This window comes from Thermobia domestica, chromosome 12, assembly GCF_964235325.1.
Source record: "Thermobia domestica chromosome 12, izTheDome1.hap1.1, whole genome shotgun sequence".
NCBI lineage: Eukaryota > Metazoa > Arthropoda > Insecta > Zygentoma > Lepismatidae > Thermobia > Thermobia domestica.
In genome coordinates, this window is record NC_137465.1 from 159,253,308 (window position 1) to 159,271,566 (window position 18,259).

The 18,259-nt window shown below is 35.2% G+C and overlaps 1 protein-coding gene across 1 annotated transcript in view; it reads right to left on the reverse strand.

Moving 5' to 3' along the window:
* Positions 1 to 926: 926 nt before the first annotated feature.
* LOC145666765 (clarin-3-like) overlaps positions 927 to 18,259 on the reverse strand; it is a 39,515-nt gene continuing 22,182 nt past the window's right edge. Inside the window, exons 4-5 of the mRNA XM_081734318.1 lie at positions 6,043 to 6,181; positions 927 to 3,677 (exon numbers count right to left, since the gene is read on the reverse strand). Coding sequence (XP_081590444.1) covers positions 3,536 to 3,677; positions 6,043 to 6,181 — 281 coding nt within the window. The 3' untranslated portion in view covers positions 927 to 3,535. The remainder of the gene's footprint in view (positions 3,678 to 6,042; positions 6,182 to 18,259) is intronic.

Consider the following 18,259-nt stretch of genomic DNA (forward strand, 5'->3'; position numbering starts at 1 on the left):
AGTGATAGTTTGAGTTTTGCTGTATTATATGTAGTTCTCCAGATATAAGGCCTACAACAAAATTTTTGCCTGAAATATATCAATCAGGCACCACAATTTTTTTTGGATCAGGGACCACAAAATTTTTGAATGACCCCCACATCGAGTTTTCGTATTTTTAACGAAATAAGCACATCATACTGAGTTAAGTGATAGTTTTGGTTTGGCTACACTATATATAATTCTCCAAATATAAGGTCTACAACAAAATTTTTGCCTGAAATATATTGGATTTGTTTTTATCCAAAAAGAGTAAATGACAATTTTAGACTATTTCTCACTAACCATACTATACACTATCATGTTGCTAGCATCATATATATTTCAGAATTAGTTTCGCCTCAATCAGTGGCATGAAATACCTTAAGGGCAAATGGTCAACTGGAGTCAGATCAGAAACTCTCTAAATCAATAGCACATTATTATTGTTATTATTATTATTATTATTATTATTATTATTATTATTATTATTATTATTAATTTTTTTTTTTATTTTTTTTTTTTTAAGTATTCTACCTGTCGACAGGTCCTGGTACTAATGAAATTTTGTTTGTATGTGTGCGTGTTGTACAGTGAATCAGACGACCATTATAAATAGTCAATCTTCTTTACAAGAACTTACTATCTGTAGAGAGATGACTAAAGGAGTATTTACATTAGACTAGTTATTTCTAAATCACCATTGAGTTCAACTAAATTATAAGAGATCAGCTGATTACAAGGAAGAGGAACAACAATTACAACTACAATGTCATTATTGGGAAGAAATGACACCAACGTGGGAGTAGAAGAAGAGACGTGATTGACATCCATACATAACATTAAAACATTTCAATCAATTTTATTATTTAATATTATTTTTTTCTCTTTAATGTCATTTATTTTAATACATTACATATATAAGAAAAATAAATTAAATATCTTAGTAAATTATAGTTACTGAAATTTTACAGGTACAATTCTTAAAACAAGTAAACATATCAAAGTAAAACAGAACAAAATGTGTTTCGGAAAAGAATACAATTTTAAAAAATACATTTGTGTTAATTTTCTGATAATAATTTGTTCCTTCTTGCATGCTGGCCATACATAAATGTAATGCAAATAAATTCAATATACTGACTTGTAGCCAGTAGCATAGCAATGGAACCAGCGGGACAAGTCTTATGTTCCGTCCTCAAAATATTATAACAACAAATCCATTTTTAAATAATTCCTTTTGTATAGAAATTGCATTTTTAGTTTACTTTGCGTAAGATTCAATTTAAATATGTTCTGGTCGTTTAAGACTATCTATTTCCATTTATTGTAAATTGAAGGAACATAAAAAAATGATAAAAGTAGTGTAGAACAAGTCTGTTACTAGCAGTAAATTTGAAGGATTTTTACAATATTTTTGGCCGTGAGTCTTTAGAACTTCCTGAAATAGAAAATGAATATTCTAAGTCACTGTTGCAAACACAACACTGTTATACAGGGTGTTTCAAAACAACACCGACAGCGTGTCGGAGGAGATTACTACACCAAGATAAGACAAAAAGTATAGCTCAACCTGGGTGCACAAATGCTTCCCTTCGGAGTTATAGGCTGCGAAAACATGAAAAAAATGAACTTTAAAGTCCCATAGCTCGAAAACTATGGGACCTATTATAGTCAGGTCAAAACTTCACTTAGGAACTAATATGAGCGCTTTCCAAAAATGCATACATATGTACTCACGTAACAATTTTTATAGTTTTGCTAGCTACATATAATTTGAGATACTCACCAAGTGCCTCTATATAAAAATCCTGCGGAAGTCGCGCAGGATTCTGAAACATGGAAATTTGGATAGGGCACATACTAGTTCGTAAGTGAAGTCTTGACCCGACTACGGTAGGTTCCATAGTTTTGGAGCTATGGACCTTTCAATTTATTTTTTCGTTTTCGGCAGCCTATAACTCCGAAAGCAAACTTTTGTGCACCTAGGTTTGTCTATACCTTTTGTTTTATCTTGGTGTCAGTAATCACATCCCAAACGTTGGCGATGTTGTTTTGAAACACTCCGTATATGCCTTTGAACCTTAATTACCGATATAATTAAGGTTTTTTTTTCTGGAAAAATAACTTTGTCCAATTCATCCCTCTCGAAACAAAAGGGCCTGTCTCATTTTCTTAACTTTTTCAGGAGACAAGCTTAAGCCTTTTATTGTTATTTATTCTTTCATCTTTTAAAATTTAGTTTGATCTCCTTCGTTTCAGGTATATAACTTACGAGATCAAATTAACTTTTTACACAAGACGATAGAATAAATTATAATAAAACATTTAAATTTGTCTCCAGGAAAAGTAAAAAAAAAAAAAATAGATTGGCCCCTTTGTCTCGAGAAGGACGAATTGTAATTCTGAGGTTTCCAAAGTTAATTTAAATGTATTATTAGATGTCAATTTGCATCTATGTACATCTGTAAAGGCATTCCTTATACACGCAGCCACTTTTTTAAATTGCAGTAAATAAGTTAAACACAATCAAGAGTATATCAAAGAAAAATTGAAAAACATAGCCATAGTGTCTACAAACTTATATTAAGCAAACTAATAACTGCATTAGGAATATTTTTTGCAGTGCAGAAATCTGTGGACAAAGTTTCTGATACAACTATCAGGCAGTAATTAAAATGTCTCCAGTACATGAAAGCTCTTAAGAACAGTTATTATATATAAGTTTATTAAATAATTTTATAAGTGTTGGATATCCTACTTTTGTATTACTTCTTATTATTCAGGCATTTACTAAATAATAATAATAATAATAATAATAAGAAGAAGAAATGGTGGACGGCATATTGAAAACTTATGACAATCAACATTGTAAATTTCTGTTTTACTGAATTGTGAATTCAATAAATTAATAGACCTGTTTTGACACACAAGCATTTATCGTGCAATTTCTCGTGGTAGATATGCTGGCAAAATAGCCGTAGTCCATGACATATTCTATGGCAAAAAAAAAAAAAAAAAAAAAACAGTGAGCTACATGGTAGCATTTAGATTACCATAATCTTAAGACGCATAAAAGACAAAACACTAAAGGAGAATATCACAAACTGACGTTCATAGCATAGTCTGTTGTGGCTATTACAAGAATATCTCGATGCATAATAGCATCTCTACTCCATGTCATTTTTTTCTTTTCTTTCCATTTCGTTTTCCGCGCTCGATATATCTTGTCTCTTTTTCTTCACACACTACGGCGCTGCAATGGGACCAAAAATGCTGCGTAAGGGCAAACGACGACATTTCTGTCTCCTAAAAATGCCAAAAGATATACCATGTCATGGAAAATGTTATGGCATTTCCTGTTTTACACAATAGGATAACAATAATAGGAATTTCCCTGCGAGAAATTGTACGATAAATGCCCCAAGTTCACACAACTTGTCTGACGTATTTTCACTTTTTTGTCTCCTTGAGCTCAACTTTAGTTTAGTAGTTCTTATGACTGTAGCTCGAAAATTTAATATAGGAATATTGTTCCGTCGTCTTTTACATCTTCAGGAGTAATCGTTGGTGGAGGTTTTGCTCGCTCCAACAGATAGTCCCTGAACTTCAATACCAAAATATTTATAATATGAAGAAGCATTGGTGCAATTAAGATCCTGAAATAAAGAACACAAATGGAATATTAATGAATTACAAACATATAAGCACGTATAGAGCACTTAATCTAAACTACAGGATTATTATCTCCCTCTTAGTAGTCCATGAGGCCATGCTAAGTTCATTGGAAAAATGAAATCTTTAAGTTTTGCGCCCCACGAATATGCTGGGTTGGCTAAAGGAGACGGTGATGATGAGAAATGAATGAAATGGTGGAATGAAGAAAGTGGGAGAACCCCGAGAAAACCCATGCATACGGTGTTTGTCCACCACAAAGTTCACTTGGCGCGAGCTGGGATCGAACCAAATATCTCTGCACCATAGGTGAACGCTCTACCACTGAACCACCGCGGCCTCAGTCTTAACATTGGCTAGCTTCAATAACCTTCCTCTTCTCCCAATTCCTGTGTACGGATTTCATTTAAACGCGTTTTTTTTTTCTATAACGAAATATCTAGTAGTGTAACAATTTCTCTGTTACAAAATAGTTAGTTATTAATCTATTTGTGATATTCAAAACTGTAAATGATTTAATTCATTTATAATTTTTAAGGCATACTGGTACTAGTCTTTCGTTTTTTTTTTTTTTTTTTTTTTTTTAATTATTTCTCTGCGATTAACCATTCTTTTGTGGCAAGAAAACCAACGGGATTTTAAGAAAAAAGCAATCTACCAGAAGCATATCTTACACATAGCCCTTTTGGAATCTCTATGGTAATATTCTATTCATTGTATTCGAGACACAACTTTCTTCAATGTTATGGAATGGCTGTATGACAACACACCAGAAAGACTATCCTCAAGAACGCCTAAGATATTGGTGAATATAAAGGAAATTTATTAACGACACGTCTCAGATATTGTAGCCAGTGAAAAGGACGCCAACTCCTCAATTGATTTTTTACAGTTGAGATCTTGCATTGGCCCGGAGGACTAAGCTCGTATCTGTTCTATAGTAAATTTCAGACGTACCGCTCTAAGCATACCCTAATTATTCTGATAAAAAAGCCCAAGTAACTTTATTGTTTAACAAATAGTTAAGGAGTTCTCATCGATTGATTCGAGTGAAGGAAGTGAAGTGTTTTTTTTTTTTATTTACATCTTCAGTGATTTGGAACTGCGTAAAATTACGTATTTTGTGTGAAGCGCCTACATTCAGAATAGTTAATACATAATTAAGTTATCCGAATTTCCTCTGGCTACTATTCTTTAATCTACCTCACTTACAAAATTTTATTATACGTACGTACATAGGGATGCGCAGGAGACAAGATTTGTGGCTGTCTCGTCTCGAAAATGTGTTGTAAAAGTGATGCCTCGACTCGAAAACTGTATATTTCTCTATTGGAAGAGCCGTGTCTCGACTCGAATTTTGTCAGGAAAAACCTGTCTCGACTCATCTCGTGCGCATCCCTATACGTATATTAAATCCTAGTTGCACAAACCATCATGTGAGATTTACCATACAGTGTATATCGTTCCCCACCACACTATAAAGCCTCAAAGAGACTGAATCACAGGACCACACCACCGGTCTCGGCAAGAAATCACTTCATTTGGTGAAATTGATGTCCTTTGGCATATATCACAAAATAACTGTACTTACGGTAATGCTTGTGAAGTTGAAGTTCAAAACCTGTCATGTTGATTAACTTACATTGAAATCTGTTAATTTATTCTGGGTTCAGGGGTTCGCGCCTCCCTGGGGAGGCGCCCAAGTTTGTCAAGGGAGGTGCGAGGACTTTAAAAAAATCCTAGAAAAGAACATATTTCAATTTTAACATAAATATCTGACTTATCATAATTTACAATTATTAACACTGGTTAATAACATTAAAAGGTGTAGTCAGTGTGTACAATGTAGATCACCTGTGTTAATGAGATATTTCCATTAGTGATTAGTAAATAGTAAAACAGTTTATCGTAGTGATAGACTTCCTTTTTAGGGACATATGTATTTATTTATGCTGTTTTGACAGGGGAGGCGGGTTCAGGTTTTGGTGGTTGAGGGGAACTTCAACTGCAAAAAGTTTGAAAACCCCTGAACTATACAGTTAAATATGTTAATATTGATCAACTAACAGTAAATCCTTTTAAATTGATCATTTTACACCCACATAGTAAAACCTGGTAAATTGACCACTGTAGAGCATACTCTGTTAAGCTGACCACCATACATGAAATCTGTTAAATTTATCACCGTACTGTAAAACCTGTTAAGCTGATCACTAATCTAAATTGCGTGCTTGTTTGATTTGAAAATCATGTAGCTGGATAAATACATATTTTGACAACGTCTACATTTAAAAAACATCGGAGGGTTTTGCTATATTCTAAATTCATTTTATCTTTAAATATTCTTACCAGTATGAGAATCCCAGCGACGATTCCTTTGTATCCAACGCTGATTCAGTAACCAAAGTATATGTTACTGCTAGATTATTTTTTAAAGTGGTGGCATACTGTGAACCCCATAAAATCAAACACAACAGGCTTGTAACAGCTAGAAAAGAACATATATATTTAAAAAATCAAATAATACTTTGAAAATTTATTCATAATAATCAGACACATATATGGAACAAGACACTCTAAGTAAAGCTGAAAATAGAGATGATGAAGGGCGACATTATTCATAATAGGGCACACGAGGCCCACTTTTTCAGTGTTGGGCACATACATAGTAAGAAAAATGTGCTGTTAGTTGAATTCAATTTTAACACAGAGATCAGTGGTCCAAGAATTTTGCGTGTCATTTCAACATCCAGAGTCAGATGTAGCAGTTAACAAAGTTTCTGTGTTGTTATTTGACACACAGACAATATTAGAGCGGTGTTAAAGAACTAGATAAATACAAGAAAGAGCGCGCGTAGAGAATCGAAACCAATAATTTACTAACATTAGAGTGGCGGTTCTACAAGGTAAAAACTGGGGAGGGGAGCAGACAGAACTCAGACTATGATAGCTGTATCATGAGTTTACTATAAACTTTCAAAAATATGTAGGGGCCCAATATGGCCTATCTTAACTTTCTTTTTCTTTCATCATAAACTATTTCTTCGTGCAACTTGACTGAACTATTAAATTGGGTGATTATTTGGACAAATTAAAATAAACAGTCTGATTCCGAGAAATCTATATAATAAAATTGAAAGTGACTATGTTTGCGACTCTTAATGTCTTGAACCGACCAACCAATCTCGATCAAGTTTTACACGTATATGCGGTTCTCGCTTGGGAGTATTTTTAGCTATTCTCTTTCACGGTAGAACTTAGGGGAGGGGGAGTTATACAAATATAAATAAAACTTAATAACTCTTATACCAAACGACTAATATCGATCAAATTTTCAACATAGGTGAGGTTCGTGCATGGGGTGTTTTCTATCATTTCACTTTGACGGAGCAACATCGGGAAGGGGGAAGAGGGGGAGATATACTACAATCAATATATACAAAAATAAAAATGACTATGTTCGTCAGTTGATACCTCTTGAACCACCCAATCGATCTCAATCAAATTTTCAACATAGTTGAAGTTCGAACCTGGATTTTTTTTTTTTTTATCATTTCACTTTGACGGTAGATCTTAGGGGAGGGGGAGGGGAGAAGAGGAAATATACAGTTATGAATAAAAGTTAATAACTCTTGAACCACCTGACCGATCTCGATCAAACCTTCAACATAGATAAGGCTCGGGCCTGGGATGTTTTTGTCATTTCACTTTTAGTATGCAACGTAGGGGAGGGGGAAGAGAGAGATATATATGTAAAAAATAAAAATAAAAGAGGGGAAGATATACTAAAATCAATATATACAAAAATAAAAGTGACAATGTTCGTCAGTTGGACCACCCGATCGATCTCAATCAAATTTTCAACATAGATGAAGTTCGAACCTGGAAGTCTTTTACCATTTCACTTTGACGGTAGATCTTAGGGAAGCGGGAGGGGAGAAGGGGAAATATACAAAATTAATAAAAGTTAAAAACTCTTGAACCACACAACCAATCTCGATCAAACTTTCAACATAGATAAGGCTCGGGCCTGGGATGTTCTCGTCATTTCATTTTTAGGGCGCAACGTAGGGGAGGGGGAAGAGGGAGGTAAAAAAATAAAAGTTACTGCCTTTGTGACTTCATCACGCTTAAACCACCCAGCCGATCTTAACCAAAGTTTTAACATAGATGAAGTTCGGACCTGGAGTGGTTTTTATCATATCACTTTTACGGTAGAACTTGGGAATGGGGAGGGGAGGGGAGAGATCTATAAGAATAAATAAAACTTCATAACTCGAACCATCCGACCGATCTCGATCAAATTTTCAACATAGATTAGGTTCACACTTGGAATTTTTAAAAATATTTTTACTTTGACGGTAGAACCTAGAAGAGGGGGGCGGAGGGGGAAATATAAAAATAAATAAAACTTAAGTCATGAACCACCTAACCGATCTCGATCAAATTTTCAACATAGATGACGTTCGGGACTGGGATAATTTTTGTCATTTAACTTTGACGGTGCAACTTAGGAGAGGGACAGGGGGATATATATATATATATATATATATATATGTAAAAAATAAAGTGTCTGTTTTTCTGACTTCACCACTCTTGAACCACCAGACCGATCTCGATCAAATTATGATCGTAGATAAGGTTCGGGCCTGGGATGGTACTTATCTATTCATTTTGACGATAGAACTTAGGGGAGGGGAGGACGAGTTAAAAAATAAGTAAAACTTAATAACTCTTGAACCAAATGATCAATCTCGATCAAAATTTTAATATAGATGAGGTTCAGGCCTGAGATGTTTTTTTTTTAATCATTTCACATTGACGGTAGAATGTAGGGGAAGGGAACAGGGGAAGATATATAAAAATAAATAAAACTTAATAACTCTTGATCCACGGGACCGATCTCGATCAAATTTACAACCTAGATGAAGTTTAAACCTTAGATGGATGTTCTCATATCACTTTGACGGTGTAATTTAAAGGTGGCCCAGGAAAGAGACATTTAAAAATTATCGAAAATGACGGATATTAGTGTTGAATCCATAGTTTTCGGGGTCTCTGAGATGAACAGTGACATTTCTGATGTCGTGCACCGTGAGGGGAGGGAGATGTATATAAAAATAATCGAAAATGACCGATATCAAAGAGCGCTTTAGTAATAATAATAAGTGACTGACTAACGGAAAACGAAAAAAAAACTAAAATGTTGCAAGTGGGGCATATTGTGACCAGGGTAGTCCCAACATGGCCCACTATAAAATTGTGAAGTGTAAGAAAGTGCTATTAAAAAGTGCAAAACAAATACAAGGTGCAAGAAATATTAACCTTTGAAATAAAAGATACAGCGCAAAAACGACAAAATCCAAAAGATGCAACATTAACCCAAAAGATAGTGGGAATACTCTACGCCTTTCTGGTGTTAGTATCAGAAAATCAATATTTATGAAAAATATGAATACCGTAACGTAGGGTATCTTAAACCCTCCTCTGAGTAACATGAACTCAAAACGAGTGAAAAATTTTAAGTGTAGCTTCCGGAAAAGCTATTTGAAATAATTTCTTACCAAGTTTCAAAATATCATGAGACAAACATAAGACAGCACTTGAAATATTTATAGAAAGAAGCTTACACTTGAAACTTTTTTCTCGTTTTGGGTTCGTTACACCCAGGGCTCAAGATACCGCATGTTATGGTACGTTCATCTTGTATTTAACATGCCCTAAAAATCTATTCAAATGAACTTTTTGTTTTTCCCCCTTTCAATTTCTCCGCGAATATTTGGAATCAGTGGCGTATTTTGTGAGCTACCGGCGGTAGCCCTAGGATATTACAAAATAAAGTTATTATAATATAAACTAAATTATATTAATAATTTTACACTTTAATATCTTCTTTCAATGATACAAGTTTCTGGGAACTGTATGCATTTAGAAACGTGGGGCGTTATGCAGAGTCGTCTTGACTTATGATTAGCGTCATACTAAAGGTCTGACTACTGCAGGAAACATGTTAGTAGAACTCTTTAGTATGGTACTAATCACGCGTCAGAACGAATCTGCATCAGGCCCGCGGAGTTTGTATGCACGCAGTCTGTCACGTAAACTTAAGATATCTTCGATATGACAATGCAGCAGGAAACCACCCTCTACAATGTATATAGCTACTACAGCAAGAATCGTATCATCGCATTCCCCTTCGCTCCACCTCCGCTCACAGCATACGAACGACTGCCAGGTAACACTATGGCCTGTGACAAACATCTTGGCATTTCATCTAAACAAATAAAACGCAGGCTCTGGCCTGACGTTGCCAAGTGGTAAAGAGGTGTGGCTATGGGTAAGTAGAGAAACTACAGCGCGATCAGGTGACAGGGGATAGACGTGGATGTGTGCAAAATAAACGTGGCAATACCGCTGGTCTGTAAGTTGCTAGCAGCATTTAAAGGGAACTTGGAGCGTCGCCTTCAAATGCCAAGATGTTCGTCACGCAGTTTAGTTTTCTCTAGAGAAATCGTTTCTTGGGCGTGAGCGAAGAGTAAAGGGGACTTATACGAGTAATGACGGTGCATTTTGGGGGTGGCTCCGACATCTTGCATCTCGTTCCGTAGCAGTTTGCGTTAACACAGCAAAAAATTCGTTTTTTTACAGTATTTTGCGATAGTTGGCATAGCAGTTATAATTATTTGATTCTTTGCGTTTCGTTGCGAAGGCTCGTACAGACTGAGCCTCCTTCTTTGCTAATCGCCTATTTCAGCGTTCTTTATTACTGAGACAACTTCCATTAACTCTGTTGAGTAGGGTTACCAGCCATCCAAAACAAAAATATAGGAATACTTCATGCAACAAATGAAGGTAGAAATGTGCAATCGTTTTTTCGTAATACTAAGATAAGGATTAGCGCCATACTAAAGAGTCCGACTAACATATGTTTCCTGCGGTAGTCAGACCTTTAGTATGATGTTAATCATACGTCAAAACGACTCTGCATAAGGCGGAATATGTCTTGATAGTAGAGAGAAAATCATGTATATCTACTTGATAAAAAGAAAATGTGTTGTAAGTTTTTCCTTATTTTGAAGACTGTGTAATAACGTGAAAACTAAACTCCAATAAAATAATAATAATAATAATAATAATAATAATAATAATAATAATAATAATAATAATAATAATAATAATAATAATAATAATAATAATAATAATGTCGCATTTTCTTTAAAACACTGTCAGGCCTAGCTGCTTTTTTTCTCAGCATCTTTCAAAAGGTCAGAATTTAAAAAAAAAAAAATTATAAGTAAAATAACAACAAAAAATACTTCCAAAAGTAGTACCAACCGGATAAAATTTTAGATCTAGACTTGTAAACACAATGAATGATGCGTTCAAAATTCTCCCAGCGAGATTTGGACACGGAACCACATCTTGGAACCAGGTGCATGCCCTAGCGACTAGATCAATAGGGAGAGCATAGGTGTAACTAGAGGAGAACTAGGCTCCCTAAGAACTACTAATTACTCTAAAGAGGGTGAGCTCATAATAATAATAATAATAATAATAATAATAATAATAATAATAATAATAATGAAAAGGTGTTATAAAGGTTAGAGTTAGCCCAAGTAATCAAACCTGTATACGCCAATGTTTGGAATGCAAATATTTGTAATTAGGAAGTATAATACCAGCAAAGAATTCACGTTTCACTAGCAAAGAATTCACGAATCACACGTAGGACAAAAAAAAAGAAAAAGAAAGAAAGAAAAAAAAAAGAAAATGGTCCAAGATCTTGAGCGATGAGTTCAACACACTCTTCATGAACGTATTTGCCACATGATGCAGAGAAACGCATGTCTACTACTCTGTCTTCCTCACAAATGTGATAAAACCAAGACCCAGAAGACTTCGAATAACCTGGCGTCGGTTCATCAGCACTATTTGATCAGTGGTCGAAGTGAGACGGTATGCGGTGGTATGCCATACCGCCTCTGGTTTTTCCGTGATGAAGCCATACCGCCTCTGGTTTTTCAGTGATCAAGACATACCATCACTGGAGAGTAGATGCTAAATACCTTTAATAAATCCATTTTTATGCACGGTAACTGACGAATACCTTTGCACGTATAAAGGTTTGATTTCTTATGTAGAAATAATTTCTTAAGTTGACACCACCAACATTTTTGTTATCTTTTTTCTAACTTTTGTTTCTAAAACTGAAGTGTCTTCAAAGAAGTTAATCTAGTTTACAATTTGATATGCCATATTGAATTGTTTCTTTCTTATGTATCTGTGTGTCTTCTTGCCTTAATTCATATAAATATCGTATTTTGAGCATTGGCAGATCTTCCGGGGGTTTGGAATACCTTTCAGTCGAGTGGGGAGTTCGGCAGTTCCCCACAGGAAACTGTTAATGCAAAAACTCGATTTTTGAGCATTTTTGTGATTAATTCTCTATAATGCAACATAAGGGGATATTTTTATTTTTTAATTTTTTCAGAGAGTTGTTGGGAGAGGATCAAAATCTTTCCATGTCTATCCCTGTCCCTCTCGTAACTCCAATTATTTTCAGTCATTATATAAATAGAAATACACTCTTTTAGACAATATACCCTCACTGTATTTCAACGTTTAGATTGCCGGTATGTCGAATCAAAATCAAAATAAAACATACCGCCTCTGCTTTTTTTTTTTCCACTTCGAACACTGATGATGCTGGAATTTTGCGCGCTTTAAACGTGATAGCATTTCCTTCGTTTTTGTTTTAATCTCCTTATTCTTCATATTGGAATTGCCAGTTTCCTTACGAAACAGTTATTTTCATAAAATAATGGCCTTTGAATTGACTGCAGGTTTTCTGATAACGAGTACAACAAACAGCCTTTTTCTTTGGAGTGGAAAAATTGGTGAATGATGGACTTCTTTCATCATCATCATCAGAAACTCCTGGAAAGATGCAATCCAACTTACACATAACATTTCAACCAGAAGGTGACAGTTTGTAAGCCTGAATCAGGTTTCCACTACACAGTTGACGCACGTGAAATTTATCTATTGTTTATATTCTCTATTATTTGGAGCGTGTTGACCAATGAGTGCCACAGTATACCAATGAAATTATAATTTGTTGTGTATATAATGTATTATTTCACTATATACTGAGTGTGAAAAAAAACAGCACTGGCTGCACGTGTATTAGAAACTGGTTGAAATTACGAGATCAAAATATCAACTTTGGAACAATTGAAGGACATAAATTTGTAAATCTTTGTCTCCCATTCACATCACTCGAACATCTCTTTCCTTCTCATCACACTGAATATGAATTGAAATTGAAGCACGTTAAAAATTTCGGACCTGCAGTGATTCGAACCGGGGCCACCTGGAAAGGAATCCAATGCAGTAACCATTTGCCTACACGTTTTGAAGCTGTTTATTTATAAGGTAATTAGTACTGAGATAGGGGTGGACATTGTACTACATACATACTAGACAAGTACTACATACATATGCAAAATTAGGACAAAAGAAAATAAAACAGTAAGGAAAGATAACCTTACCAAACAGTTTTTGCAATATGACTACATTTTAAAGTTGGTTTAAAAATTTACAAAATATTTTCGGTTATGAACAAGTGAAATGCTGTTAGCACAATATGTGAGGAACGCAAGGTAAATGTCGGAATGGTAAGGACCGGGCGTGGTTAAAACATACATAATTGTGTGAATAACGAACCAAATAACAGAATTGTTCTTAGTAGTAGGATAATAATTAAAATCAGGATAAAGAATTATATTGGTGACACTAAAGGACGAAGGATGAAGATGACAAATTTTGCCAAACAATTCATACAACTTTTGCCAAATACCTTCTACACCGTTACAAGTTTCAATTTATCATTAAGAGTATCATGTATCAAGTGTGTGGCATGTATTACACATGTTATCAGTACCAATACTAAAACAAAACAATCTTTCATTGGTTTCATAATTATTATCGGCAATAACGTACCAAAGAAATATTTGTGTTTAGTTCAAAAAATTACCAGCGATATTATGCGATTTTCGAAACCAGTTCTCGGATGGCTGATTTAATACTATATGTGATGTAATCGATTTATGGGTGTTCATATAAATCCAGTATAAATTATTAACAGGCATACATTCTATTTTACATCATGATAATGCATAGCCCATATCTAAAACAACATCACGGAGGTACGAGAACTTCTGACTGTACGAAAGGGATTCATTGGTCCTTAAAGTTCAATACAAGAAAAAAACTGTAAATATATCTGCCAACACACTCTGAGTATTTGAACACGCTTCTTGAGAACTACGATGTAACAGAGCTGATTTAGCTTGTGCTTACCTTCAGAAAAGTGATCCCACTGGCATTGGATTAAAAGACCTACCTATAGAGAAACACTTGCTGTGACTTTCTACACAAAAGCAAAACAACGAATTGCTATACGCTATGGGGAAGAGGAGCGGTAAGGCATGAGCTGTACACCATTAAAAGTTATAAAGTTGACTCTTTAGAATAGGAATCACTCAATTTCGCTTTTCAAATTCACCATTCTTTTGTGACACTGCTGACATTTTGCTATGCTATACTATCGGTACTATTATGTATTTGAATTAAATTCATAATATGAGACTCAGATTCCTTTATTACCCTCTGTTGCCACATATGAGACCTCTCCATTGCACATTTTCAGCATACGTAGCTCCAACAGTGTGCAACACTGTACCACTACACTTTACTGTTATGTTTAGTGATAATAGTGCATTTTAAATCTGTGCACATTTATATATGGTGTTGTTTCAACCAAGTACTGTTATGCTGAGTTGACAACACTGTTTGTATTTTTCAATACTGTATTTTGTCCTCATTACATTATGCACCTTTCGTTTTGATTGCTTTAACGGTTTTCAAGATACAGTATTTACTTTAAGCGCATATATTTCCATGATATAATTCTTTGGATATTCAAATGTTGAAGCCCCGTAGATCCTATCCTTCTGATTCATAGCATCTTAAATTTTGTCCCTTTTCATTTCTCATGATGCTCTATCAGATGTGTTATGTGGCAATCAGATTTGAGCGACAATTTGTAGGACCTTCCCTTGTAAGATATTCTCTGTCACAATCCGTTAATGATATCGTTGTGATCAAAAAGAGTAGTATCGCTGACCCACAACGAAAGCTTGTGATAGAGATACTTATAATAATCAGTAAGAATTTTAATTTCATGTACACCCTCATAGAAATATCCATCTGGACTCCTAATTTTTGAAATTAATTGTTCACCTCTACTTTGTTCTCCTTATATCATGTGGACAGTGCTGACTGTTTCTGTGGAGTCAGAGTGAGGACCAGCGGCGTGCGGTCAAGGGGACTAGGGGACTAGGCTAGTCCCCTGGAATTTTAATTAAAGTATTTTGTAATAAATATATACCAAAGAAAACGAAAACATTGTTTGTATTTCTCTATTTTTGTAAAATAACACTATTTCAATTGTTCTGACGCAACTATAGTCAGCGCCCGTGTGCTGGGTGCGACAGCGAAGTGGAGATCGGAAACGCTCGGGTTTTAATCGGCTTTTCTCGGGGAAGGGAACAGGGTCCAGTCAGCTAGTCCTCATATTATGTTGTCTAAGCTCTAAGCATGGGCGTTCTGTCGTAAGCGAATTTAATGCTCGTTTGCTTTTTACAGTTAATAGTTTTAACACTATTAAATTTACAGTATGAAGCTTGACACTTTAAGAAATCTAGTGAAGTGTGAACTTTTTAGATTGTCAATATATTTTGCAAATGACTCGAAGAATAAAGTATGGAAGGGGACTCGTCTGAGAAATCGAGTCCCTTGTGGCAAAGTGATGGCGCAAGCAGTGATATTACAGTGAAATCTCTACTAACGGACACCTCTATAAAGCGGACACCTCCCATAACGGACATATTTTGTAATCCCCAAACACTGTAATAGGCAAAAGCACATTGGCAAACCTCTCTAAAGCGGACACTCTCTAGTACGGACACGGACAGTCTTTCCTATCTTTTATAGGTATTATTTACCTCCGTATTACGGACACTTTCTCTAGAAACAAGTTGAAAAGTACAGTAAAAAGTAATATATTTTTTTGTGATTCATACGAGTGTCCGCAAGGAAGCACATGAGGGTGTGACATTTTGCCTCCTCAACTGTCTGCTCAAGAGGAAAGGTCTCCGTTTAACATCCTCATGTTCTTTGCTTGCATTCTACTCTCACCCAACCTGTTTTAGATACAAAAGTGATTGATTGACAGTTGCCCGCCGTTTGGGATGATAAGTGTGATTGACAGTTGCCCACCGTTTGGGATGATAAGTCATTCTACTGTCCGCTGGAATCTCTAACTAAGCAAAAGACAAGTTTGGTGTTTTTGGTCCGTGGGTACGCATATTGTCTCAAAAGTCATTACTGGGCTGCAATTAACTCAGAAATTAAAGCAATACACCGAGAACGCAATAAGTAGCAATAAGTGTAAAGTGCAGAGAACTATAACATCTTATTTCCATGTTGTGCCTCGAACATAGAGTACTGGATGGCGCAAGATAATACAGCCACAGTAACATTTTGGTAATATTCGTAAATACATGATTCATGCAAAAATATTTTTCTAATTGCACAATACCTTGTACTAATTTACGTAAGAAGATATTGAAACCTCTCTATAGCGGACAATTTTTGATTCCCCACGGCTGTCCGCTTTAGAGAGGTTTCACTGTACTTCAATTGGTATAGGGGACAGTAGGGGCGGGGATCGGCCGTTTCAGTCTTGTATTCTGGACCACTGAATTCCTTAATTTTCAAGAAATGCAACAAATAATAACCAGTAGTAGAACAACTCCAAGCATTTCCATTTAGACAAAAATGAAAGATTATATACATAATATCAAAACGGATTATTTTGCTTCTTCAAAATAGTTAACTGCATGTAAGACAAGAAACAAACTGTATTGCTGGCCTTGTACTCTGTTCCACATAGAAAAGGACGTGTGGAAGAATGATGGCTTTTGTGACATGAACAATTTTCACAAACCCAAGTTGCGCCAAGAAAAATGTTACTCACGCCTGTCCACAATAACTAAATTGAAAACTTTCAGGAAACCAGAATTGATTTTAATTTGAGCAAACAATGCAGAAGTTGATTCAAACCGAGAACTAATGAACCGATTGATTTATTCCTCTTGTTTTATGGCTAAACAAGAGCTTTCATTTAGAAGTCATAACAAACAGGAATATTCTGTCAATTAAGAAAATTATATTGAAGTAATTCAGTTACTTTCTAAGTACGACACTAAATGGACTTGCAGGGGCGCCTGAAGAAAATTTTCTAGGGAGGGGCCCATCTCCATGGTTGTTATGTTGCGTCTGGTATTTCTGGTATTTAATATACGTAGCTTGCTATATTACGTATACATTTTCGTGAGCCAGAGGAAGGTCCGGGCCCCACCCTACCCTCTCGTTCGGGCGCCCATGTTGACTTTTCATCTTCACAGCATGGGAGTGTTTAAAGGAACGTCAAACAGAATTCAGAATTATATTATTAAATGTGTTTGGTGAGTAATTCTGGATAAAATTAAGTCAGAAATAAACAATACACTTCTTACAGCAATAATGTTTGACAAAACTACGGACATTGCAAAGATCTCTCAACATTCAATCGGTACGTGAAAGACGGCAATTCATGAAAGACATTTGGTTTGCAGATGTTACTAGTGATTGCACTGCGACTGCTCTAAGTGAGCATGCTTTCCAAATTCTGTCTCATTTTAATTGTAAGCAAAAGCTTGTAGCACTAGGCTATGGATGGAGCTGCCACATTTTCTGGACATTTGAACGGTTTACAATCTCTTGTGAAAAGGTGTTTGAGTGCACTCACCATACACTGCTATCATCACAGACTCAATCTCGTTGTTCCGCAGTATGTTAATCACATCAAGGAATGTAAAATATTTTTTAGAATAAATGGCATTCCAAATTTCTTTTCATATTCATCGAAACGCTGTAGCGCGCTTGCTGAATCAGAAGTAACTAAGCGATTTCCAACGGTTGCCACTATAAGATGGAATTACAATTCCAAAATTGTGAATGCAGTAAATGAAAATCAAATAGAACTCTTACGGTGTTCTGAGAACATTGTAGAAGATTCAGATAATTGCGACACCGAAGCTTTCATGACTACAAAAAAGAAAAAAAGAAAAAAATGTGTGAGTTATCATTGAAGGATTTCGATTTTGCATTTCTCCGCACGGATATACTATTCAACATTCTTTAAAGTAAAACCTTGAATGTGAAATATTGCATCCAAAAAGTACAAAAGATGGTATCTCAACTTAGAAATGCAAGAAACGATTTTGAAGACTTATAGAAAAGTAGAATTGGATGACAACGGGAACCTTCTAATAAAAAACGTAAAGTAGATGACTCAACAGATTCAGAAATTAAATATGTGCGTATCTTCAATGACATTATTGATACTGTGATTTCAAGATCTCAGTGAGTTACAATTTCTTGAGTTGTTAGATTTAAA